Raw genomic sequence first — 25,782 nt, forward strand, 5'->3', positions numbered from 1 at the left:
TGTAAGGTGTGAAAATGTGGAATTCGAAGTAGTTTCAGCAACTACTTTAGATTGCTTTAAGAAAAAGCTGGATCATTTCTAGAGTCACGGAATATAACTGAGGATTAAAGCTTTAAAGTAAAGATAACAGAGACTGTTGATCCAGGGAACATCCCATTACCTCATGGAATCAGGAAGGAATTTTTCCCCCTGTTGGAGAAAATTTTACCAGGGGTTTTTTTTAATCTTCCTCTGGATCAACTATGTTTACTAGGTTTACTGAGTTACCCAGCTTCACTGATGAAAGTATATCCTCTCCAGCCTTAGAGAGCTTTAATAAATTTCCCCGAAAAAAAACATGCGGTTAGGTTAATTGGCTTCTCCCTAACAATTGACCTTAGACTACATTAATCACATATGACTATGGTAGGGAAATTAGATTGTGAGCTCCTTTGAGGGACAGTTAGTGACACGACTATGGACTTTGTACAGCGCTGCGTAATATGATGGTGCTATATAAATACTGTATAATAATAATAATAATAAATCAGTGCCCATATGTTTAAGCTTTCCCATGGAAGCAGAAGAAGTCCCCAGGGTTCATCAATACAGCAGCAAAAATAAAAACATGCACTGCAGTGCAATTGACCGAGAGTGGCTTGCGATGTTCCAGCTGGCAGGAGCCATGCAGGATTACTCAGTCCTGCACTTTTGTAGTACTTGAGAACAAAGGGCTTGATTTAATAAATCTCTCCAGGACTGGAGAAGATAAACTATTATTGGAAAACCTATGAGATCCAGCACCCCTGGAATGGATCGGGTTCAGAATTAAAAACATTTAACTAATAGCAACTTATTGAAAAGTTTGCTGGATCACCCAGGTTCTCCCATGATAGTCTATCTTCTGCAGTCTGCAGAGCTTTAATAAATCACGTTCAATGTAAATATAAGCCAGCATTGAATCTGTACACTAAAGCACCATGTACAAAAATATTGTAATATGCTGATGTGTGGATCAGAAACCTTTATCCAAAATGATTTTATTATCAGATTCATGTCTCATATTTCAGATTATAATAATTGATTCACTGATTCAGCTGCTTAAACAAACTGCTTCTAGGTAGGCAGAGGAAAGGCCCGTAAAAATGTCAGAGTGAATTTATTTTGTTTGGAAATATGAAAAAGAAACAAGCCATTGCCTTTCACGAGGCTGAAGTTCCTCCTTCCTCAGGGCTTTAAACTGAAAATTAGGTGCTTTAACTCTCAGGGGTCCATTCATCACGTCACGAAAGTGCAATGTTACAGGGAAGAAAGCAGAGCCTGCATATGTGATGGGCAAATATTGCTACACCATGCACAAGTATAATTATAAAAACAGCATTTTAAATACCACACATTGATTAAAATATTTACAAAAAGTTATTACATATATGTATATATGTCAGGGTCTCTTTAAGACTTTGCATGTGTTGATTTATTGCAATGTATTTTAATATAGTATTAAATGGTAATGGGAATTTAAATATACAGCTGTTGTGCATATGGTGGCACACGGTGAAGGGCTGGCTTTTCCTGCTCAATCTCTCCAACTAATAATCTATATTTAAAATTATAAATATTCATATTATAAAATTAAAACACCTTTCTATTGTTTTCAGATCAATTTCATTACCAGTTCCCCCCATTAAAATAAAGTCAGCAGCAATGAAACATGTAATTGTACAGTATAAAGTGCAGGTTAGCAGCATTCCCTGTCTTTAAAGCTGGACTCCAGGTAGACATGAGAACTAAATGCAGTGGGATGAGTGGACCGGCCCTTTAAATTCCACTATAAATGCAACAAATAAAACAGCATAATAATTGCAACAGCAAAGAACAACATCCAGCTGTTACAGTAAATGTAGAACCAGTACCCGCTCTTCACCACTAGGGGCGTGATTCCCCTTTTCCAGTTCTGGGAATGCAAACTGAATTATGTCCTCATCCAGAAGCCAGGATGACAGTGCATGAGATACAATTTAATAAATTATTGCATTTGACTCTTTTTAGTCTGCCGTCTCCTCCAGGTCAGTTTTTATATACAGTACAACTTGTTTATCTACAACCATTGTCTCTTACAGAGTCCACAATTTAAGTCAGTGCTGTGTAAGTGGAGATTTCAAGTCCAATCTCTTGATACAGTCCCAGAGTTTACATGTATTCAGAGTTCACCATCTCTGTGTTCCCTTTCTCCATGTCCTGTAACTTTTCCTCCTCCTGGTCTGTATGATGGTGAAGTCCCACTAGTAGTTTGTACAGGAAGGCTCCAGTTACGGCGCCCACTAGAGGGGCCACAATAGGTATCCAGCACCAGTAGTTCCCGGCCCTGAAATAGAAGACAAAGACTGTTTTTTTGGGTGTGAAACTGTTTCTTGAGGACATCTTTCCATTGATTTACTGTAAGGTAAAGGGTGTTTCATGTGAGTGTTATTGAAGAATTGCAAAAGTTTAGCTGAACAAACCTCAAAGTTAATGTTTTACTCTACGAACTCCATCTGTGTAACCAACTGTGTAACCTCTTCTGTTCTCTTCAATGTTATCCTTGGTACATTGTGGTCCCTTTTTCATTGGTTGTTTTCTGTCGCCCATCCACTCTCCCTCTTAATGTGTCCACTTTCCTTCTCCGAATGTGACACTTACTTTTTTCAGTCAGTATTCTCACTCTTCTGATTTGTTCCCATTTTCCCTTCTGTCCCACCACCTCTCCCATACTGTCACTACCCTTCCCCTCTATTACCATTCTCCATCTAAACATACAACTCTTTGGGTTTTATCTGTTCCAACCATGTCTGATGTCTGGTCCTTTGACCATGACTTATATAGGGTCAGAAGGCAGCTGAGACACAATAATATGAACAAGATGACTTAGGCTGCTTGTAGCATGTTAGAGCCAAATGGCTTACTGGCTTTTTGTGGTTCCCCAAGAGGAGGTCCTAATATGTACTCTGCCCCTTCCCCATTTAGTGTTATTCCCATTTACCATTATGTAGGGTCACCATACTGCTGTCACCACCTTACATTCCTTTCCCCAGCTTCACTTTACATTCACCCCACCTCTCCACCATCATTTCCCCTTCCCAACCACTATCAGTCCTATCATAATTTCCTCTTCTCCACCAGATCAGTTCTTATCCCCCTTATTAGTCCCCACATCACTTCTATCATAGTTCCCCATGGTTCCCATTACCCTTCCTTTACCATAATTTCCCATATAAGTTCCCATTTGTTTCCCTTTACATTCAATTTCTTTCTTTTTTATCACCATTAATAATTGGTATCCCATTGCTACACCAATCAGCTCAGTTTCCATTCTTCTTCCTACACCATTATTTTTCATTCTCACACTCTTTTTCCACCATGCGTCCAAACACCTTCTTCTCTATCAATTCCCATCTTTCCTCTCCCAACATTAACTTTCATCCACCCCACCTCTCCTGCATCAGTTCCTTTTCTCTTCCCCCAATAATCCCTGTGCCACCTTTATCTTAAGATTTTATTACCCTTTCTCTACCATAAGTTCCCATCCCTCTTTCTGTACTATCAATCCCCATCCATTTTCATTTACCATCAATTTCTATCCCTGTTTTACCATCATCAGTTCCTATCCCTTTCCTCCGCCAATAGGTTTAATTTTCTCTACCCCACTATTACTTTCCGCCTTCCTCCATCAGTTCAAACACGATTTTCATCATCAGTTCTTATTTCTTTTCCTTCACCTTCAATTTCTGCCCCATTCATCCACAATCAGCTCAGTTCCCATTCTCCTTCCTCCACCATTATGTCTTATTCTCCCTACCCAATCATTACTTCTCCTCCTCCACCATCAGTCCAAACAGTCCAAAGCCCATTCTTCTTCCCCCAACATTTTATCCACCCCACCTCTTCTCCACCTGTTCCTTTTCTCCTCAACCATTAGTCACTGTGTCACCTCTATCATAAGTTCCTTTTCCCCTTCTTCTGCCATAAGTTCCCATCTCTCTTATTCCACTATCAGTTCACATCACTTTTCCTTATCTATGAATTTCGATCCCTCTTTTACCATCGTCGGTTCCTATCCTCTTCCCCCACCATCAGCTCAGTTCCCATGCTCCTCCATGTTCCTCCATCATCATTTCTCGTTCTCCATACCCACCATTACTCTCCCATCTTCCATCATCACACCAAACACCATCTTCACCAACAGTTCCTTTCCTTCTTCCCCCAGTATCAACTTTCATCCACCCTACCTCTCCTCCATCAGTTCCCCTTCTCCTCCACCATTAGTCTCCGCATCTCCACTATCATTAGCTCCTATACCCTTCCTCCACCATTAGCTAAGTTCCCATGCTCCCTACTGCACCATCATTTCTCATTCTCCATACCCCACCATTACTTCTCCCATCTTCCACCATCACTCCAAATACCAACGTTTTTTTTTTGTTCTCCCCCACCATCAACTTTTATCCACCCCACCTCTTCTCCATCTCTTCCAATTTCTTTTCATTCACCTTCAATTACTATCTCTTTTCACCATTAGTATTGCTGCCCCATTCCTCCACCATTCTCCTTCCTCCACCATTATAGCTAAATTCCCAAGCTCCCTACTCCACCATCAGTTCTCATTGTCCATACCTCACCATTACTTTGCCTCTTCCACCATCAGTCCAAAAGCCATACTAACTTTCGGTTCCCATCACTCCTACCCCTTCATCATTTTCCATCCCTCTTCCCTTCCTCCACTACCTCCTTCCTTTTTTCAGGTACATTTGGAATACTGTATATTAACATTACTATTTGTTCCCCAAACCAATATAGTTTCACATTAAAGGTGAGCCTGTTTATAATCATGGAGCTCTTACAACAAAAATAGAATTTACCTGAACACTTCCAGCCCCCATCCTGCAGCGGCAGTGAAAAGTCTGGGGCCAAGGTCCCTGGCAGGGTTGATGGCATATCCCGAATTCATTCCCATAGACATTCCAATGACAGTGACCAGGAGTCCGACTACCACGGCCTGAGTGCCATTCATGGCCGGGCTGTTCTTCTTATCGTTAATGGCCAAAATACATAGCATGAGAGCAGCTGTTCCCACCACCTGCAATGACATCCACACAGCAACATGTTAGCCAGTTCACAGATTTAAAAGACTTAGTACCCAAAATTAATTCCAAATTTCTCAGAATGCATGGTCTGCTTATCTTGTAGAACCCCAGTACAGTTTTCAAAAAAGTAAGTTACCCCCTCCCTCCACAAACCTAAAACTCTGCCCTTTTCTTCTACTTCCTATACACAACGGTGACATTAATGGGCCTCAAATTGCTGAAAAAGCCCCCAAGCATTGTGCAGTAGGAACTTAAGAAACGGTGACCCCAATGATCTTTTTGGGTGACATTCTTCCCAATGGCCACCAGGCTAATGTAATGTGTGTTGTGGATATAGCAGGGGTTCCCTGAAGACCTTAAAATTATTTAAAGGACTCCCCCATGTTAAAAATATCGAGAAACACTTCCTTAATCTAATCACATTCACAGATATGTAAAAAATGTAAAACTCAAATTATCACTTAATATTTACTAGACCTGCTGTAAATGTGCATATTATATATATCATAAGAAGTAATGGATAACTTACTTGAAATAATGTTACCTTTATACCTGTTTTGTTTGCTAGGATGTTGGTTTATGTTTCTGTTTTATTAGCAGTGCTATAAGGTCTGGTATTTATAGAGCGCTATTATCTCCTGGCCCTATAATGAACTATAGAATAGACCCAGCACATTGCCTATAAGAGGTATATCCAATGTGATAATATTAGTTGTAGTCTGCTAGTTTTATTACTGCATGCTAATGTTTTACATATAGCCTGTAATATATATATATATATATATATTTAAAAAAAGTGTGAGAGCTGAGCTTCCAACGCACTCACTGCAGATAGGTATTTCAGGCTGTAGGTAAATTTCCATCCCTTGCAGGGTCAGAACAGGTAAAACATAACTTACTGGCTCTTTGTATTTTGGTTACATAGACCTAAGTCTTGGATGACCTCCTGGGCTTTCCCAGAATAAGGGGTATACATAGCCCACCCACCTGGCCTCTGGCTGCAACTACCCCAATCTCAAAGGCAGGTGCTCAATGTCCAGGTGCTCCAGAGCCGTCCTCAATTTCTTGCCTATAATTATTATTAACATTATATAGTGCCAACATATTACGCAGCTCTGTACAAAGTCTATAGTCATGTGATTAGCTGCCCCTCCAAGGGACTCACAATCTAATGTCCCTACCACAGTCATATGTCATTAGTACAGTCTAAGGACAATTTTGGGGGAGTCAATTAACCTTACTGCATGTATTTGGAATGTGGGAGGAAACCCACGCAAAAACAGGGAGAACCTGCAAACTCCATGCAGATTTGCCTAGAAAAGAAAAGAGTTCCTGGCTCACCCATACCTTCCAAGACACCATGGACCTGGATCCCAAATGAAAAACTGAAAATCTCCACCAATACAATTACTCATAGCCCTATCCAGGCCCAATGTGATATTGAGGTAGCTGATGCCAAATACCTTGGCAACACTAGTTTCTTCTACAATTCATATATTGAATACACTATGTGGCCAGAATGTACACCTGTCCATCACACCTGTAGGAGCTTCATGGACATTCCATTACAAAGCGCTGGTCATTGTATGGACTTGTCTTCCACCACATTTTGCAGCATGTTCGTGGTATTTCATGCCAAATCAGCTGCAAGCCATTGTAGGGTTGGTAATGTAAAATATTGGATGAGAAGACCTGGCTTGCACTCCAATTTATCCCAAAGGGTGTTGAGTAGGAATAAGGTCAGAGCTCTCTGAAGGACATTTGAGATCCTCCACACAAGACTGGTGAACCCTGTATGATGCTGGCTTTGTACATGGAAATGGAACAAAAAGAAACTTCCTTCCTACAAGGTTGGAGGGGCACAATTGTCTAAATGTCTTTGTATGATGGGGATTTACACGATCCTTCACTGGAAACACTTGTCATTTGGATGAGTGCCCATGAACCTTTGGTCACATAGTGATTATTATACTGGTTATTATTATTATTATTATGGTGATTATTTTTATTATTATGATTATTATACTGGTTCCCTGGAAAATAGGGAATGGCCTTCCGAGGAATGGCAGTGAGGGCGCAGTAAACACTTGGTGTCTTTCAAGTTTAAAGCCGAGCTAAAGTTCCATTTTTGGATCAGGCTGGGGTTTTATTGCAGACAATGGCCCTGATTTATGAAAGCTTTCCAGGCTGGGGATAATACACTTTCAGAAGTGAAGCTGGGTGATCCACCAAACCTGGAATGGATCTGGTCCAGGATTCAAAACATTTGCTAGCAAATAGCAAATAATTTTGAAAAATCCAGTCCATGTTTTGTGGATCACCCAGCTTCACTTCTGAAAGTGTATTATCCCCAGCCTGGAGAGCTTTCATAAATCAGGGCCAATGTCCCTTCTGCAATAAGGATTCTTACCTGGCTGATCGTCAAATTTGCTGGGCTGTAAATACACAGCTCAGCGTTAGTTTCCAGGATACCTGGCGCATGTTGGGAATGAATGAACCCCTATACACCTGTGCAGGTGATACATCATCCCGTCCTGTCCAATCAAGATGACCAAAAATGGCAATGAGGAGGAGAAGAGGGAAAAAGATGTCGGCACCTTCCATATTAAGTCACTAACTACAATAGCTCATTAGCCAATACACGATACCTAACAGCAGGGGGTGTCAATCTAGCCCTTGAGGGCCTTTTTTGGCCCCCCAAAGAATTCCAAAAATAAACTACATCTGGCCCGCCCGCGTTACTACCTCACATAATCATTTTTAATACATGCAATACATAGACATTGTTCTAATATACACAAAGCCTAGGCAATGATCACATGGTGCCTGACTACCAGGGATATGGTATTTGTTTCAATCCATTAGAGACTGCATAGTGTAATATTTAGTGTCAGACAAACACTCCTCAGGGAGGATGAACAACACAGCCTACAAAAATAGATAGAAATTAGTCTTGTATGTGTGTATAGAGGGGTTTGTTTTTATTAGTTATGGATGAAGTAGTAAAATTCCTCAATTATTTCAATAAATTTTAAGTTTGGCCCCCAACTTGGTCTAAGTTTTTAATTTCGGCCCTCTGTGTATTTGAGTTTGACACCTCTGCCTAACAGGATCAAAAACAGTTTGAAACAAAAAACTTTTCCCGGATATTTGCTGTTTCGGTATGTGATGCATTCAAACTAACCCAATTCACCAGATCCCTTCCATGCTGGAAGTTAACATAAGAGGGGATTCCTCTACTCACCTGGTCCAGGAACCCTCCGCCTATGGACAGGTAAGGCTGGGGGTAGGTGGCAAATATACTGGCTGTTTCCAGGTCCCCAGTTACGGTCAAATTTCCCCCGCAGTAGTTGTTCAGGGCCTCTATTGTAAAACAATGTGATGTCATTATAGTCATCTAAGAAATTCACTTCAATGATATTTTTGTATATTCATCTAGGTAAGAGACTAATTGTGCAAAAAATGATTAATTTAAATAGTATTATATCTCAGTAACACATGCACATTTCCCTACGTAGTATCCCTTTATAAACATTGCATTGTTAGAAGAATTTTGGGATTCTAAAATTACAGTGACCTCCTAACTTTCTGTATTCTTTCCTACTGAACTACAGGACTCCTCTTATACTCATCCGTCTTGTCTCATGAATACATTAGTTTCTTTACCAGGAAAACAATATGGCTGTCATAGCTCATTACAGCATGCCCACACACTATGTGGAGGTAAATTTCATTTTGAGCTACTGAGCTTTGTATGGAACAGCTTTCCTCTAGGGGCGCTAAAGAGGCAAACACTTATAATGTTTCTGAATCCTTAAACAACAGTAAAGTTAAGTTTAGTACCATAGTATAGGAAGAACACCACCACAGCTGCCAGGAAGGCTCCGGCGATTTGGCACAACATGTACAGGGGAAGTTTCTTCCACAGAAGCTTCCCTAAGATGCAGTTTGTCAGTGACACGGCACAGTTCATGTGAGCTCCTGAAACAGACAAGACATTTTCAGTTCATTTTATTGGCAATGTTATATTTGTATATGTAAATGGTCAACCCACCCATAGTCATAGCTGAGTGGTCGGTGTTCCTTACTTTAGTCTTACACACATCTTAGTTTTGGTGTTTCCACCTACCTTGGGTGTTCGTGAGTATTGCACTATATAAGGGCTGTTCATGTTTTTGGCATTTATAGGCAGGGGTTACCAAGAAAGTGGTGACCTACCAACCACTGACCAAACTTCTTCCCCCTTGCTCGATCCATAGTGGCAATATTATTTGGTGTTCACCAATTGTTGTGGTCAACCAAGTCCCTGTTTATGGACTATCATTGACTGGCTATAGGTGGCCATTTTCAGGCCGTGAGAAGCAATAACCCCACAACTATTCAAAACAAGCCCAACCTAAATCCAAAAAGGAGAATGGAATCACCCCGCGTAATGAATACAGAAGGATATAAGAGAGGGTTTAGTATTTTACCTCGCAGCGTCTATCAAGGACATATCATGCAGACCTATCACCACATTTCTAACGTTATATTAAAGCGTGGCTATGACTATAACATTGAAAAACTTTTACACTTTTGGGGTGCTCCAAATCCCTTAACTGCCGGGGCAATAAAGTCTGAATGGAAAACCTACAGCCTACTGGGATACATACGCCACATATCCCAGAAGGTTGTGGATGCTCCTTAGGTGCATGCCTGAGATCGAGCATGCATCATGCTTTCCTGGAATGTGAAAAAACTGCAGACACCTGCAATTTCTTTAACTTTTTTTTTTACATATACAGAAGGTCATTTCATATCATGCATGCACAGTGCAACATCGGGGGACATCAGCAGAAGAAGGAAGATGATGGCACCAGAAAGCAAGGAAGCCAGCACGGCAGGGGACCTACTAAACTTATTGCGAAGGGATTGTGGGGTTTTGGTGATTTTTTTTATTAATTTTTTTGATGAAAGTTTCTTTGTTAGACAAGAAAATAAATAGTAGTGAAAAAAACTAATCATGCTACTATGGGAAAGAGCTATGTAATGTAAAAGCATAATAGACCTGATCATGTGGCTGCCACTTTGGCATCCTAGAACAAAAGTTTTATTGGCATTATATATTTTATTTAGGTTTTTTGACTTTATTTGAAAATTGTGGACAGGGAAGCCAGGGAAGTGGGTGAGGGGGTTGTTATTTACCTGTAGCTCCCATTCATTCCAACCTCATTTCCATTTTTCAGTCCAAGCTTTGCCAACTCATTTTGTGATCTCTATAGATCGAGTTGAATCTCTACTGAAGTGCTATTGATGAGCAACGTCCCTTTTGTACAAAACCTGGGACTATGGTTTGTTCTGATTGGGGTCTCAATTTTAGAGCTAACAATCCTGAAATCCCTGAAGGGTCACAAACTTTATTTTCTTTTTATGTGAACCGGCACTTTGGTGGGGAAATATTGCTGACATCACATTTTATGTTTTGCTGCCAATTGGCTGCCATTGCCATCAATGATTAATAAAGAATTTTCTATTTTTGCACAGTGGGTAACAATTTATCAAGATCCTTCATCGATGTAGTATTATGATCCTGGAAGACGGACTACTCACCGGAAACCCCTCCAGCCACGTGGATACCCATGGTGACACCAATTCCGAAGGACAGGTTAATGCTAAGGTATTGTCCATATTCCTTCTTACCCAGAACCACTTGTGCCACGGAGCCCAAACCAAACAACTGCAGGGAGGGGGAAAGGATTATAGTTAGAAATGTATAAGCAACATTTATTTATAGAACAGTAAAATACAAAATCATGTTAATGATAAAGATGGCTGGGGAAGGGACAAGACCTGTAAGTGTATGGCAGAGCTCTATGTGTCTTAGGGATGCACAGACAGAAATGCAAATCCAATGGAACAACTCATATATATATATGACTTTATCTCCCTTTAGCTGTATGCCCGGAGTGCTGGTGTCATGTCTCTGCCCTATCTACCCTACCCTTACAAAACTCACGGCATCATGGATGTCAATGCTATAATTAAATTAATACCTAGTGATCTTGCAATGAAGATCCTTGCTCAGGCACTTCCTATTATTGGGTGACAACTGTGTCCTGATTGCTCCCCCTCGTTGTCACCCTGTCACAATCTGCCCACCTGCACCTATGCTCAGGCATGGGCCACCATTTTCACCACCAACAACCCAATCCAGTGCAATGCTGTGCAGCAAATGTAAGAAGCTGCTGATCAGCAATTGTTATTGACATACAATTTTTTACCATACAATAAGTAGTAAAGAAGGAGAAGAGAGGGTTTTGTGGCTAAGTATAATAAGGTGTATTTCAACAAAGTAACATATGACATCAATACATTGTTACATTGATAAGGTTAGGTTTACCAACTCTTACAAATCATACCTAATACCGTCCGAAAATATCCATAGTACTAGCCTTGTCTTAATTTATGATTGAGACACATAATGAACTCCTTATCACAAAAACTTTATCTACTGAGTGGTCTGTATATCAAGGTCTTGACTAATCCCCTGAGGAAGCCCGTGGGAGCGAAACGGGTCGGATGAGACCATAAGTTAATACATTTCAATCAGACCCATCATATTTTGTTTGAAATAAGTTGATTTTAGTGATTTAAATAAATGATTTTATATTATATCAAATATACTTGCCGCTATCCCCTCTACATCCCCCACCTCCCCTTTCAATTAAAGAATGGAACCTGGTCCTTGGATAAAGCAAGGCAGGAACTAATAAACAAATACTTGAAGGAGAAAACAAGTTTTTAGTATTATTATTGTTGGAAAAATATAGAGGAGGTAAATCCTAAGGGTAATTAAGGAAAAATATTTTTCCATTGATGTTTAGGCACACCGATGCTGTGATCAACAAGCATTAGGCGCCATTGGCGGTCACATGCCCGTTGACATTTTGCACCAGGTGCCGCACAGGAGGTCACCGTGATATAGAGCGGAGGTTATAGGGCCCATGTACAAGCATCAGCAAACACACAAAGCTGTACCACTCCGGGAGCCCAACCAGTTCAAAACATTGTCAGCTAATGAAGAGAAATGTCAGGAAATTGTTCATCTCGGGGAAAGGTTAATGGACTCAATGGCAGGAGATAAGGCACGGCTGCGAGCGCATCATATGTGACATTTACACTTCAGCGGCACGGACCGAGATCACAAACACTCCATGGAGTTGGAGATAGAATGGCGTGTGTATACAAACAAAATATTATTATGGTTGGTATTACCCAGAGGACCTCGGGTATAGATTTAAAGTGGACCTGTCAGTAAGCTTATAACTATCCATGAATATATTACAGATAGATCGCAATATACAGCAACTGAAAACTCTTTTATGTATTATTAAAAAAACCATCATTGAACTCCAGATCTGCTGCAGACAGGACAAAGCATTTTCTTAGTCGCAGTAATTAAATTGCAACATTCTAATTTTGTAGCAATTGCAAAGTGAATGGTTAATTAGTAACATTTTTATGGTAATCTACATGTTAGCCAATGTACTTATATAAGATTACTGTAGCTGGAAATGATCTTGTATCTAGTGACAGATCAAGGCAACACAGTGGCTCAGGGGTTAGCACTCCGGTCTTTGCAGCGCTACGTCCTAGGTGCGAATCCCAGCCAGGACACCATCTGCATGGAGTTTGCAGGTTCTCCCCATGTCTGTGTGGGTTTCCTCTGGGTACTCTGGTTTCCTCCCACATCCCAAAAACATGCAGTGAGGTTAATTGGCTTCCCCTTATATTCACCTTAGACTACATTAATGACATATGACTATTGTAGGGACATTAGATTGTGAGTTCCTTTGAGGGACAGTTAGTGACACGACTATGGACTTTGTACAGCGCTGCTTAATATGATGGTGCTATATAAATACTGTGTAATAATAATAATAGGGCACCAGGGGAGCGGGGAGGGGAGCAAGTGAGCAGCACCTGGCTGTGCTCTCCTCCATTGGAATAGATAGTGGTCATTCCTGATCGGCCGTTCATCAATACGCCAGGGGACTATTACACGTCAGATTTTCACCCAAGCACGACCGTTCATCTCAGTGATTGATGTGTGTATGCAGCCTTAAGCCAACCTTTCTCAATCGGGGTTCTGTAGAACCCTGGGGCTCCTCCGGAGCAATGTTTATAGAGCTTTTTAACATAACCCTTTAAAATAATGTCCGGGTCTCTGGGGAACCTCTTCTATAATTACTTTATCCACAGCTCACAGTATACTAGTGTGGTGGTGGGTGGGAAGAATTCCTCTCATATTGCCGGTCATTTCCTAAAAATGTCACCCTTACCGATTGGTGTAACTGGCCTGAAAAGGAAAAATTACTCATTGCTCAAGGAACCCCCAGCAACCTCCGGAGGAACCCTGGTTGAAAAACACAGCTCCAGAGGTTGTCCAGGGTTCCTTGTAGGCAAGTTGTAGGCAATTGAGACAACTTTGCACAGCCAGCAGCTTGACACTTGAAATGATTTTAGCTGTCATTAGGGCGACATTCACTCACCATTATAATGGGAAAAAATAATTTTTCCTGCTGACGTCCAATAATTGCAAAAGTTCCCAGGGATCTGGAAAATATTCTAGGGGTTCTTCTGGGATAAAAAGTTTGATAAATGCTGCATTAGACCAGAAAGAGAGACGGGGGGTTTGATTATAACACAAAGTCAGTCCCACCATTTACAGGACAGTTGGGTGTCACTGCGCTTTGCCCGCCATCGTTGCTTCCTCTTTGTTAGTGAATAAGTCTTTGTGCACCGTACGCAGTCCCAGTATCTGGAGACACAGATGGGAAGAGTTGTTGATGCCATTAGTTACTTGTACTCTCAGATCTCCAAGTGCTGAGATACGCTGCATGGAAATGTTTATCCACAGCAGATATATTGATAAAAAATCTCCCAGTGATAAATATCTTTTCACATGAATTCCTTGGAAGATGCAATGAGACAGAAGCAGCATGTGACAACCTGGGCAGTGATTATCAGAGGCCTCCGTAGGTCATTGCTAAGAGGAACTATATATGGTCCGACCTTTCCAGCAATATCACCGATTACGTATTCATCTTATAATAAGTAAATGGCAATAATGACTGGTGATTCTCTCCAATTGGCTGTTTTGCGGGGTCTATGTTTATCTAGCACTTTCTCTCTTGTTCTCAACGTTGAACTATGACCTCCGATCACAAAAAAATCTGCTGCAGCAACTGAAATCCGTTAATTGGCATCTACAGTTTTCTTTTACGCTACACATGTTGGATTTTTGTTACTTAAAGCGTACTTAGGTAGAGGTAGAGAACCCTTTTATGTAAGGTAAAAATCCATTTTTTTTTAGGTGCAACACCCCCTAATTCTCGATCGCCTAGGCCAGGGGTCATCAAACTTTTTTGGCTACTAGGCCATTTCAGGGGTGGGCAGGAGCACACTAGGCCGGACTAGGAGTCCCAACCCCCCCACCAGGAACGTCCCACCAGGAGAAGTGGGAATGTTCCCTATATCCCCCGGCCAGCCTTAACACATCCGCCGCCTGGGTAAATAGGGAACATTCCCTTTCTTCCGTATGCATTGCGGGGGAGAGGGAATTCCCTTCATGGAGCCACAGCAAGAGAAGGCTAAGGAGCCACATGCGGCTCCGGTAGTTTGTTCTTGCCTAATCCCAGCCGGCAACCCGCAGCTCTGGAGCCGCGGAGTGCCGGCCGGCATTAGGCCGGATCAGCCAGGGGGCGTTAGGCCAGAACAAACCACCGGCTAGGCCGTATCTGGCCCAAAGGCTGGAGTTTGTCGACCTCTGGCCTAGGCGGTCCAGAAAGAATGGGAGCGCAAAGCCTCCCGTGATACCTACGTCAGGCATTCCGGGAGGCTCTTGAGTGCTCCTTCTGCTCATGCCTGAGCATTTTGTGCATGGGCAGAAGGAGCCTGTCTGCTCAAAAGGAAAAATTTCCCGATCTCACGCATGCGCAGTGAGAATGTCAAATTTTTTTTATCCTATGTCACCTGATCTTGCACCTGGGTCGGGTGTCATAGGATGAAGAACCCGGAAGAAAAAGCAAAGATGGCGACGGCGAGCCTGGTCCAGGATGGATGCGGAGAGGATGCCGGACCCGATGTCGGACACCCTCGGAGAGATCGAACTGCCCTCCGGGATGCAAGGTAAGTGTGTTGTTTTATTTTTGAGTATAGTTCCTCTTTAAGTGATCTTTCAAGATCGTTACCAGCGATCAGAGTCTGCGGGAACAGGTTAATTAATAACAGCTAAAGCCAAGTACTTCACCCAAGTCCCAACAACATGAGTAGTTTTCATCATCATCATCCTAACTGAAGAACTGCACAGGTTCTTGTTTGGCATCCTAGCCTAGGATATTGATGGCGATCCTTGGATTACACCTACACAATGGGCCTGATTTATTAAAGCTCTCCAAGGCTAGAGAGGATACACTTTCATCAGTGAAGCTGGGTGATCCAGCAAACCTGGAATGCATTTCTTTAAAAAAATTGTCAGCAAATCCTGGACCAGATCTATTCCAGGTTTGCTGGATCACCCAGCTTCACTGATGAAAGTGTATCCTCTCCAGCCTTGGAGAGCTTTAATAAATCAGGGCCAAAAAAAGATCCATCCCTGGGAGAGAAAAGCAGATGTAGTCATTGGGGCTGATTTACTAAAGGAATATAAACTGTTCACCCAGCAAAGTGAATAATCTTCTTGGAAAGGATTATTCACTTAGCTTAGTACATGAGATAAAGCTTAGCTGACTTCAAGTATCCAATTAAGTGGCAAGAATTTTTTTTTGTTTTAGATTTACTTGCATATGATTTAGTTTTATTTGCAATTGCTTGGTTAGTAAACAGCCTTAAGTAAATCCGTCTCTTTGCCCGGACAAGGGGTGTCATCTCTGGGAGGGGTAACAAATGCCCGGATGTAATACACTAGCACCTTACCGAACATGCTTGCACCTAACAAGGAACATTAATCTGATGACAGGTTGAGATTTTATTAGCTGCTATTTTGTATACAAATATTGGGACCTCCCATTGTGCACCTTCCCGGTAAATAAATTGAGCACCAGTTGGTCTGGTTATTGTTTTGGATGCATACGTACACACGTCAGGTCTACAGGTGCCCGGAGATCCTCCTTGCTGAAGCTGTTTTATATATTTTCCTTCATTATTTACAGGAGCAACGTACAACACAGCAGTCAGGATAATGTAACATATAACATAGTGTATGGAGTGCATCAGTCAGGATAGTGTAATATACAACATAGTGCATGGAGTGCATCAGTCAGGATAGTGTAATATATAACATAGTGTATAAAGTTCATCAGTCAGGATAGTGTAATATAGTGTAATATATAACATAGTGTATGGAGTGCATCAGTCAGGATAGTGTAATATACAACATAGTGCATGGAGTGCAGAAGTCAGGATAGTGTAATATACAACATAGTGTATGCAGTGCATCAGTCAGGATAGTGTAATATATAACATAGTGTATGGAGTGCATCAGTCAGGATAGTGTAATATATAACATAGTGTATGGAGTGCATCAGTCAGGATAGTGTAATATATAACATAGTGTATGAAGTGTAGCAGTCAGGATAGTGTAATATACAACATAGTGTATGGAGTGCAGCAGTCAGGATAGTGTAATATATAACATAGTGTATAAAGTTCATCAGTCAGGATAGTGTAATAGACAACATAGTGTATGGAGTGCATCAGTCAGCACAATGTCATTTGGTGAGTAGTAAATAGAGCACAATGGTTAAGACATAAGTCATCTACACAATAGCTTAAAGAATGCAACAAACAGCGCTATGTGAAGTTCAACACATAGTGTACAACAGTCAGGACTTTGTGGCACATAGATAACAGCATTTAGGACTATGGCCAGGTACACACATGCAACAATTGTCATTGGAAAGAATCTTTCACAATCCTTTCCAATGACAAAAGACTGCACGATGCATGAACGAGCTCTGTACATACAGCCCCCTTCTGCTCTATGAAGAGGGGAGGGGGTAGAATGACGGAGCAGCACCCCACTGTGCTCTCCCCCCTACGATTTGTTCCTCGTTCGTCATCCGTGGATCTGCAAGGACAGACAATGCTGCACACACGTCAGATTCTCGTCCGATATCAGCCCTGCTCCTTCTACATTTACAATTGCCCTCCGCTACAAATTCTCCCAAGCTCAAACAAATAGACGTTTGTGAGATCCAGTCATAGGTAGCATCTATGCATTGCAGACCTTTGGTATCTGGGAACTTTCTCTTATGTCCAGGTCATGGTACAACCTAATCATAGTCATATTCATCTGGAATTGTTCTGCTCTATCTAGATGTTTCAACACATGGCCCGGTGTCTTCCTGACCCTTTCCCCAATTCTTATATTGGAGCATGTACTCATTTGAGCCAGGGGACTTCCATGGATTAGCAGCAAAGCATTATAAAAGTCCAGTTGAATATGACTAACTTCTACCAACAAGCCTATCTCCATGAGACATCAGTTTAGGATTTGTCAGGATATTATATCCATTTTTTGGCACCTGGCACATAACTGAAAGCATTGGGGGGTAGCCCAGAACTTTGTTGGTTGCAGCTAGGTGTGCACATTTTGAAGTTCTTTACCTTTGTGATTATGTCACATTTCAGGTACCTCAGCTGGAGACCTGATTTGTGAGGGTGATCTCCCTTACACCTGGAAATGGAACCCTGCAGGTTTGGAGAGGTAAGTGTACCTGGATTGGATAACTATCCTGTAGTCAGAGGTGCATTGGTGGTAATGCAGAGCCAGGAAGGCCAGACAGAAGTCAGGATAGTGTAATATACAACATAGTGTATGGAGTGCAGCAGTCAGGATAGTGTAATATATAACATAGTGTATGGAGTGCAGTAGTCAGGATAGTGTAATATACAACATAGTGTATGGAGTGCAGCAGTCAGGATAGTGTAATATACAACATAGTGTATGGAGTGCAGTAGTCAGGATAGTGTAATATATAACATATTGTATAGAGTGAAGTAGGGACTTTGTGGCACATAGATAACAGCATTTAGGACTATGGCCAAGTACACACATGCAACAATTGTCATTAGAAAGAATCTTTCACAATCCTTTCCAATGACAAAAGACTGCACGATGCATGAACACGCTCTCTACATACAGCACCATTCTGCTCTATGGAGAGGGGAGTGGGGAGAATGACGGAGCGGCACCCCGCTGTGCTCTCCCCCCTACGATTGTTCCTCGTTCGTCATCCGTGGATCTGCAAGGACAGACGTTTGAACGACAACGCTGCACATGCGTCAGATTCTCGTCCGATATCAGCCCTGCTGCTTCTACATTTATAATTGCCCTCTGCTACAAATTCTCCCAAGCTAAAAACAAATAGACGTTTGTGAGATCCGGTCATAGGTAGCATCTATGCATTGCAGACCTTTAGTATCTGGGAAGTTTCTCATATGTCCAGGTCATGGTACAACCTAATCATAGTCATATTCATCTGGAATTGTTCTGCTCTATCTAAATGTTTCAACACATGGCCCGGTATCTTCCTGACCCTTTCCCCAATTCTTATATTGGGGCATGTACTCATTTGAGCCAGGGGACTTCCATGGATTAGCAGCAAAGCATTATAAAATAAGTCCAGTTGAATATGACTAACTACTACCAACAAGCCTATCTCCATGAGACATCAGTTTAGGATTTGTCAGGATATTATATCCATTTTTTGGCACCTGGCACATAACTGAAAACATTGGGGGGTAGCCCAGAACTTTGGTGGTTGCAGCTGGGTGTGCACATTTTGAAGTTCTTTACCTTTGTGATTATGTCACATTTCAGGTACCTCAGCTGGAGACCTGATTTGTAAGGGTGATCTCCCTTAAACCTGGAAATTGAACCTTGCAGGTTTGGAGAGGTAAGTGTACCTGGATTGGATAACTATCCTGTAGTCAGAGGTGCATTGGTGGTAATGCAGAGCCAGGAAGGCCAGACAGATGGAGCACCAGCGGAGGTATTGGGCCAGCCATGCAACATGGCATTGGGGTAATCACTTATGTAAAATCAAGGAGCAGATAGTAAATTGGCAGAATGGTTCAGTCAAATCAGGCCAAGTCAAGATAAGCCAAGTTTCATTAGCATGGAGTGCAAATGCAGAGTCAGGCAGGCGGGAGCTGACAGAATAGGTTATCAGAGGGTAAGTACACTACACAGCAACATGTGCACACCTAACAGCAACACCAAGGGCAGAGCTATGACCGGCCCATGAATTTACGCACAAGCTGTGAAAGCTAAAAAAATAGATTACCCTGGGAGATTTAGAGATGTCTGATATATATAAATAGCCAGAATGCAGGGGATGAAACATGACCTGGACAGAGAAGAACAAGTGAAAACTGAGCTGAGGCAACAAATTTGTTGAAATAGGTGAACAGCTACCAAAAGATTTTAGTGGACTTGTGCTTCACCCATGAACTGGGTCATTCAATCAGAACCCTCCGGTAGCTCATTCTCATCTTATCTTCACTCCCTGATGTTTAGTTGGACTCCAAGGAGGGAAGACAGATACCCGTTTTTTGGGTAATATGTGAAATTTGGGACTTACAACCCTTATGTGACCACTTAAGCATCCATCTGTGTTCTCAATGAAGAGGGGAAAGTCTTCAGCCCCGTATGGGCCGTGACTCTGTGCACTTTGCTTTGTATGGGAGAACAGATCAATAAGGGTAAAGTATTTATGGAAGGGGGCAGGTAGGTGAATTAACCCCAGGTTCCTTTTAACACATTTCAAGCTCAAAATTCATTTCCACCAAATGATAACATTAGAAAAGTAAAAAACAGATCCTTGACCCAGCGCCCTTTGTTAAGTCTCATGTAAACCCATACCAGTCACAGGCCAACTACGTGACAACACATTTCCACATCCTCAAAACACTTATGATACCCAAACCCTGCCAAGTGACTACTTGACACCAATCAAGTGACCTTAGTCCTTAGGAAACTTTAGAATTCAGTTCATACGTAAGTGCATACAACTTAGTTACCTGCTGACATTGAATGAAGTTCTCAGAAGCCCATGGTTATTATAGTAAGCGACCTTTATTTCGGCACAATCAATGAACAACAAGATCAGATGCAAACTTTATAGGAGCCTCGTCCTTATATCAAAGAGCTGAATGTTCCGTCATGTTATGAGGAAGGTTCATAATCTCTCCACATGCAAGCAAGATGGATTGGAATGAAAAAAATTGGGAAGTATACTTACCTCCGTTTTCGTATTCCTTGGTCATTCTTTGGGGTAGAGCCAAGTGGACTTGGAAGATCTTGGAAGACTACTAGCAATATCAAATCCTCTCTTTTCAGGAATCCTCCTGGATGAACAGTGACACTTCCTCACCCAGGTACCTCAGGTATAATAATTTGATGTTTTAGGTCGAATACTACCATACCATCTCTCTAATACCAGGTCAAAGTTAAGCACTTACCCTGCAAACAAAATACTTCCAATAAGCAAATTTCTGTTTGTAGCTCTCTGCTGTACCATTGGAGCATAATCTTCTTTAAGACAATGATACAAATAGATTCTCTCTCCTATTGTATGATACTTCCCCCACTTCCCTAGATTGTAAGCTCTTCGGGGCAGGGTCCTCTCCTCCTACTGTGTCAATGTCTGTATCCGTCTGTCATTTGCAAACCCTATTTAATGTACAGCATTGCGTAATATGTTGGCGCTATATAAATCATGTTTATTAATAATAATAATATTAATAATTTGGTGTGGAATTGTGATGATGTATAAATAAAACAAAAGATTCACATAGGAAGGCAGATCCAAGAGCTATAGTGATGTACAAGTGCAACCAGTGAAGTGCAGGTTATTAGACTAAAACCGTAGAAAATATATTTTCTGATCTGAGCATTTATTGTTAACATTGTTTTTGGCCTTTTTAACTAACTTAGCCATAATAAAAGCAATGGAATGCGTACAGCTGGGTCCAATAAATACTGCAAAACCTTGACTCAGCTGATAATGCCATTACAAATGCAGATAGAGGTTTACCCTCATTAGAGATTTTTAGATGTTGCCAGGTGTCAGAGAAACCTGCAAAGTTTTATATTAAATATATAAATAATTTTTTGGGGATTTGTGCACATGTTATGAACCATCCTATAGGGATATGCAGAGTCATGTTGGCTAAATTGCTTCAAAAATATTGATTCCTTTTCATTCCACTCATCAAGCTACTTGTACAAAATTTGTAAGAACAAATCCTCATCTTTTTTCCATGCAAAGGGCAGATATAATGTATCTAGGGTATTTTCATTCATTTTGCTCTCTTTTATACATTTATAATTTAATGCACATTTATTTACGGCTTTGCTTTCTTTTACAACCAACTTTTTCTCTAGCAACTTCTTTCAATAGTTGAACCCAACAATATTACATTGAAACATATGTTAACCCGCCTAGCAAAAATGCATAAAAATGCACACAACAAGCATGAACCCATATAACCAATTAACGGTGACATCCTTTTGCAATATGTTGCCCTAACCATTGTTTTGAGGAACACGGTGTACAAAAACACATAGGTGTGTGATACTGTATTTTGCAATTTGCCACATATTCAAAGGTGCAGCACATGTTCCTTAATTGTCATACTCAATGAGCCTGATTTATTTAAGCTCTCCAAGGCTGGAGAGGATACACTTTCATCAGTGAAGCTGAGTGATCCAGCAAACCTGGAATGGATCTGGTCCAGGATTGAAAACATTTGTTAACAAATAGCTAATGACTTTTAAGAAATCCATTCAAGGTTTCACTGATGAAAGTGTATTCTCTCCAGCCCTGGTGAAGAATAAATCAAGCCCCATGTCTTAATGGTCTTTCTTTTTGTGTATTTGTATTTTTCCTTTTTTGTGTGTATTTGATTGTTAAGTGTGTGCTGCTTAAATGTTTGTGGCACATTTAAATGTTTCTTTTCCTCTTTGTTTTTTTTCCATTCAGTAATAAAATAATGGGGCTAATCCGTGGCTGTTTTTTTTTCAAGCATAGGTTCTCTATATTTAACCTTCAGAAAACATTTGGAGCCTATTAAACCCGTAAAGACTTCCTTCCACTGGCTAACGCATTTCGCCAAAAAGGCTGACGTGCCGAAAGCTTCCAATTTTTGGGCAATTTTGCACATCGCTACGCTTCTTTAAATTCCCCAGCCAATCATATTTATTTTTCGAAAAATATAGCCGTCATTTTATAAAGTCGCCAATACAGAATCGCTTACTTTTATTGAACCCACAAAATTTTGAATTCGCAATCATTTCCTACCATCATGATAAACGTGGACAGCAGTTCGGCCATGCCCTCCCGGGCCCATCTGTTGCGGATAGAGATGGCGGCGCGGATCCTTTTGATAATGGACGTCCCCGACTTCATGTTGGCAATTCAGCTGACGTTACACTTTGGCACCGGCATGCAGCGCTGGTTAAACTCTAACGCCCCGAAGCTGCTTAAAAAGTTACTGGAAGGAAAATGATTAGTGCAGTTATTATAGAGATCTGGGTGTTACCCTCACCCTCCCTCCTGATAGCTCCAAGGTCCAATGATCACTGTAAATAGAGAGATACGGACATGGCGTATGACAACTTGGAAACAATTCCTGCAGGAACATTACACTGCCGCCTGGATCTCACACAATTACAAATATAGAATGGCTTGTCACTGCCAAAAAATGTCACACACATGCAAGCCGGCTCGACAAACTGACATTGATATTAACAGACTGTAGTATACTTCATCAGGAACTCATTCATTTTCTTATGGGACTCTTGCATTTCTCCAAGCATGATGTTCTGAATTATAAGAACCGGCTAATTTAGTTTGTTAAAGCCGTCATCAGAAGCAGATAACATTCACAAGCTCAGATGCACAAGTTGCTCTATAGGGTCTAATATTCATATTTATATTTTGTTCACTAAATAAAAACCCCAAGTGCATGGCATTTAGTAAAGTGCATGGATTGTAAAGAATTGTCAAATAAACACACCAAGTAATATATTGGGGGACTCATTTCTGATGATTGTGAAATGGGAAGAAAGAGAAGCCTGGCAGCAGGGAAAGCAAAATAGAATTGTGTGGTGCATCATTAAGGGGTCACTAGCTGAACAAAGAAGGACCTGATTTACGTAGAAAGGGGTAGAGGGGTCACCAGCAGGGGGAAGGAGGTCCTGATTCCTCTATATAGATAGAATTGTGGGGTCAAAGCCAATACGCAGAAGCCATGTGTGGAAAACTAAGTACACCCCATGATTCCATTGCTTGTAGAATTTTCTGGATCACTTTATCCATCTCACACATCGTTGAGAAATTTTAGCTCATTCTTCTTTACAACATTGGTTTAGTTCAGAGGTTTGCAGGCCTTTGTTTATGCACAGGTCCCACCACAATATTTCTTTGGGGTTTGAGGTGCGGATTTGACTGACTCTGCTATTGCAACACCTTTTATTTCTTTTTCGGCCATTCTGTTGTAGATTTGCTGGGGTGTTTAGGAATATTATCCTGTTGCATGACCTGTTTTCAGTCCAGTTTTAGCTGTCGCACAGATGACCTCATATTTTACTCTAGAATGCTTTGGTATATGGAAGCAAAGTACCCAGATCCTGTAGATTCAAGACAAGCAAATCATCACCCCTCCACCACCGTGTTTCACTGTTGGTATGAGGTGCTGTGCTGCTGATATGCTGTGGTACTGTGCACTGGCCAGACATTTCTATTTTTGTCACATCATTCCAAAGGACATTATTCCAGAAGTCTTGTGGTATGTTCATGTGCAACTTTGCAATCCCAAACTGTAATGCCATATTCTTTTTACAGAGAAGAGGCCTTATCAAAATTAACTGGAAATGACTTAGAACCCTTCCCAGTATAATGATGATGAACATCAATTACTTTTCTGATAATATTGTCAATATTTTTCCTGCTTGGCATCATCATAACACTAACCTGAATGCTCCAGCAAACTGCCACAATATCTGTTTGTATAAAGGTGGCCACGTCTCCCCATTATTCCCCTTTTTATCTCTATCCTTGTATATATTTTTGATTTATCCATATGAGTATTACAAGATTTAGGTGGATTTCACACAGGGTTATACATTTGGTGTATTTTAATCAATCTAAGTGGATAGAACCCAAATAGTTTGTACTTAGGGAAGGGTCAAACTTTTGAACCTCTTGTCTGATCTATGTACCTGTTGACCCCACAGCATGGAGCCCGTACCTGAATTGTATTCTCTTTATTCTGTTCATGTTTGCTATATTATTGGAAGTTGGCTCATTATTCCAAACGTTCTGTTCTACTTTTGTATGTATCTGTATTTTCTTCCTGCATATTTAAAAAACTTTTAATACAAATTTACATTTCAAAAAAGAAAAGGAAAAGTGCCAACAAGGAGGAGAGAAGTTAAGGAAAACCATACCCCCAGGATGAGCCTTCTCTGACCCCTACCCAGTTCCAGCTGATCCAAGACATAATCCAGGGACTACGAGGACAAGCCATCTTGAGGAGAGAAGGAGAGCAACCTCCGACCCCCAGCTGCCAAGAAAACCTTCCCATATTCCACCCTTGGGTGCATCCAAGTCTCCAGAGTTGATGTTGAGGTTGCCCATTACAACCACTAGTTGGAATGGAAAGTCACAGCCCGCCTGAACATGGTGGAAGGAAAGAGACCTGGGCTTGATCTGGAATACCACCAACAAGCCAACAAGGGGAGATGTGAAAGTGGTAGAAAATCCACAAAGCAATGCCTCCAAGCTTAAACCATTATGCCTTTATTCCCACTACAACCAAGTCTTGGCAGACTAGACTGCTTGATCCAACAGATTTACTGCATCCCGGATCATGAACCAGAGCAGTAACATAGGAGATCTAGTTTAATGACCTGCATGCCGGATCATGAACCGGAGAAGTAAAGCAGGAGATCTAGTTTAGTGACCTGCATGCCGGATCATGAACCAGAGCAGTAACGTAGGAGATCTAGTTTAGTGACCTGCAGCGACTACAGAAGGAAAACCATTGGAGAGGAGGAGGTAAAGCTTTTCATCCATTAGCTGAAGGGTGGTCATGTTGAGTTGTGAGATGGAGCTACCCATTTTTTTGCTTCCATGAGCCAGGAAAAAGGTTAAGGGCAGAGGAGCTGGGTCATTACAGAGAGCAGTTAGACACTTCCAGAAGAGAAGGGAGCTGCAAGGAAGGAGGAGGCTGTGCTACCTCTCACTGCTGCCCCCATTCATTCTACATGGAGCTAATTCTTAAAAGAAGCTACTAGAAAGCAGTAAATGCATCACTGCCCAAGCCTAAGAGGCTGTAGTAGGGATTGATCTATATTAGACATCTGTGAACACAACCATGAACTGTAGAGGTGCCAAGATTTCATTACTTAACCAACAACTCAATACCGGAAGTAGATGGTGACCCTGGATGACCCTGAACAAAGATGGTGCCCTCAGTCCACCAGAGGCTTTGTCATTGACTACTGTACCTATGCAGGAGATAATAAATGCATTACATATCATGCATAAACCACACATATGTATCATCTATTCATCCCAACATTTCACAGGCATTCAGCGATGGTATTCTTTTCTGGCATAGACATTCAAAT

At 41.3% G+C, this 25,782-nt stretch overlaps 1 protein-coding gene across 1 annotated transcript; it reads right to left on the reverse strand.

Annotated features, from left to right (window-relative positions):
- Nucleotides 1-6: 6 nt before the first annotated feature.
- Nucleotides 7-23,120, reverse strand: LOC140332289 (aquaporin-7-like). The gene is made up of 6 exons (XM_072413524.1): nt 22,448-23,120; nt 10,689-10,815; nt 8,943-9,080; nt 8,344-8,462; nt 4,875-5,092; nt 7-2,344 (listed from the first exon to the last, which is right to left on the reverse strand). Exons 1-6 carry the CDS (start codon nt 22,553-22,555, stop codon nt 2,170-2,172), a joined length of 885 nt encoding a protein of 294 aa, XP_072269625.1. The 5' UTR covers nt 22,556-23,120; the 3' UTR covers nt 7-2,169.
- Between the last annotated feature and the right edge of the window lie 2,662 nt (nt 23,121-25,782).

Source organism: Pyxicephalus adspersus, chromosome 6, assembly GCF_032062135.1.
Source record: "Pyxicephalus adspersus chromosome 6, UCB_Pads_2.0, whole genome shotgun sequence".
NCBI lineage: Eukaryota > Metazoa > Chordata > Amphibia > Anura > Pyxicephalidae > Pyxicephalus > Pyxicephalus adspersus.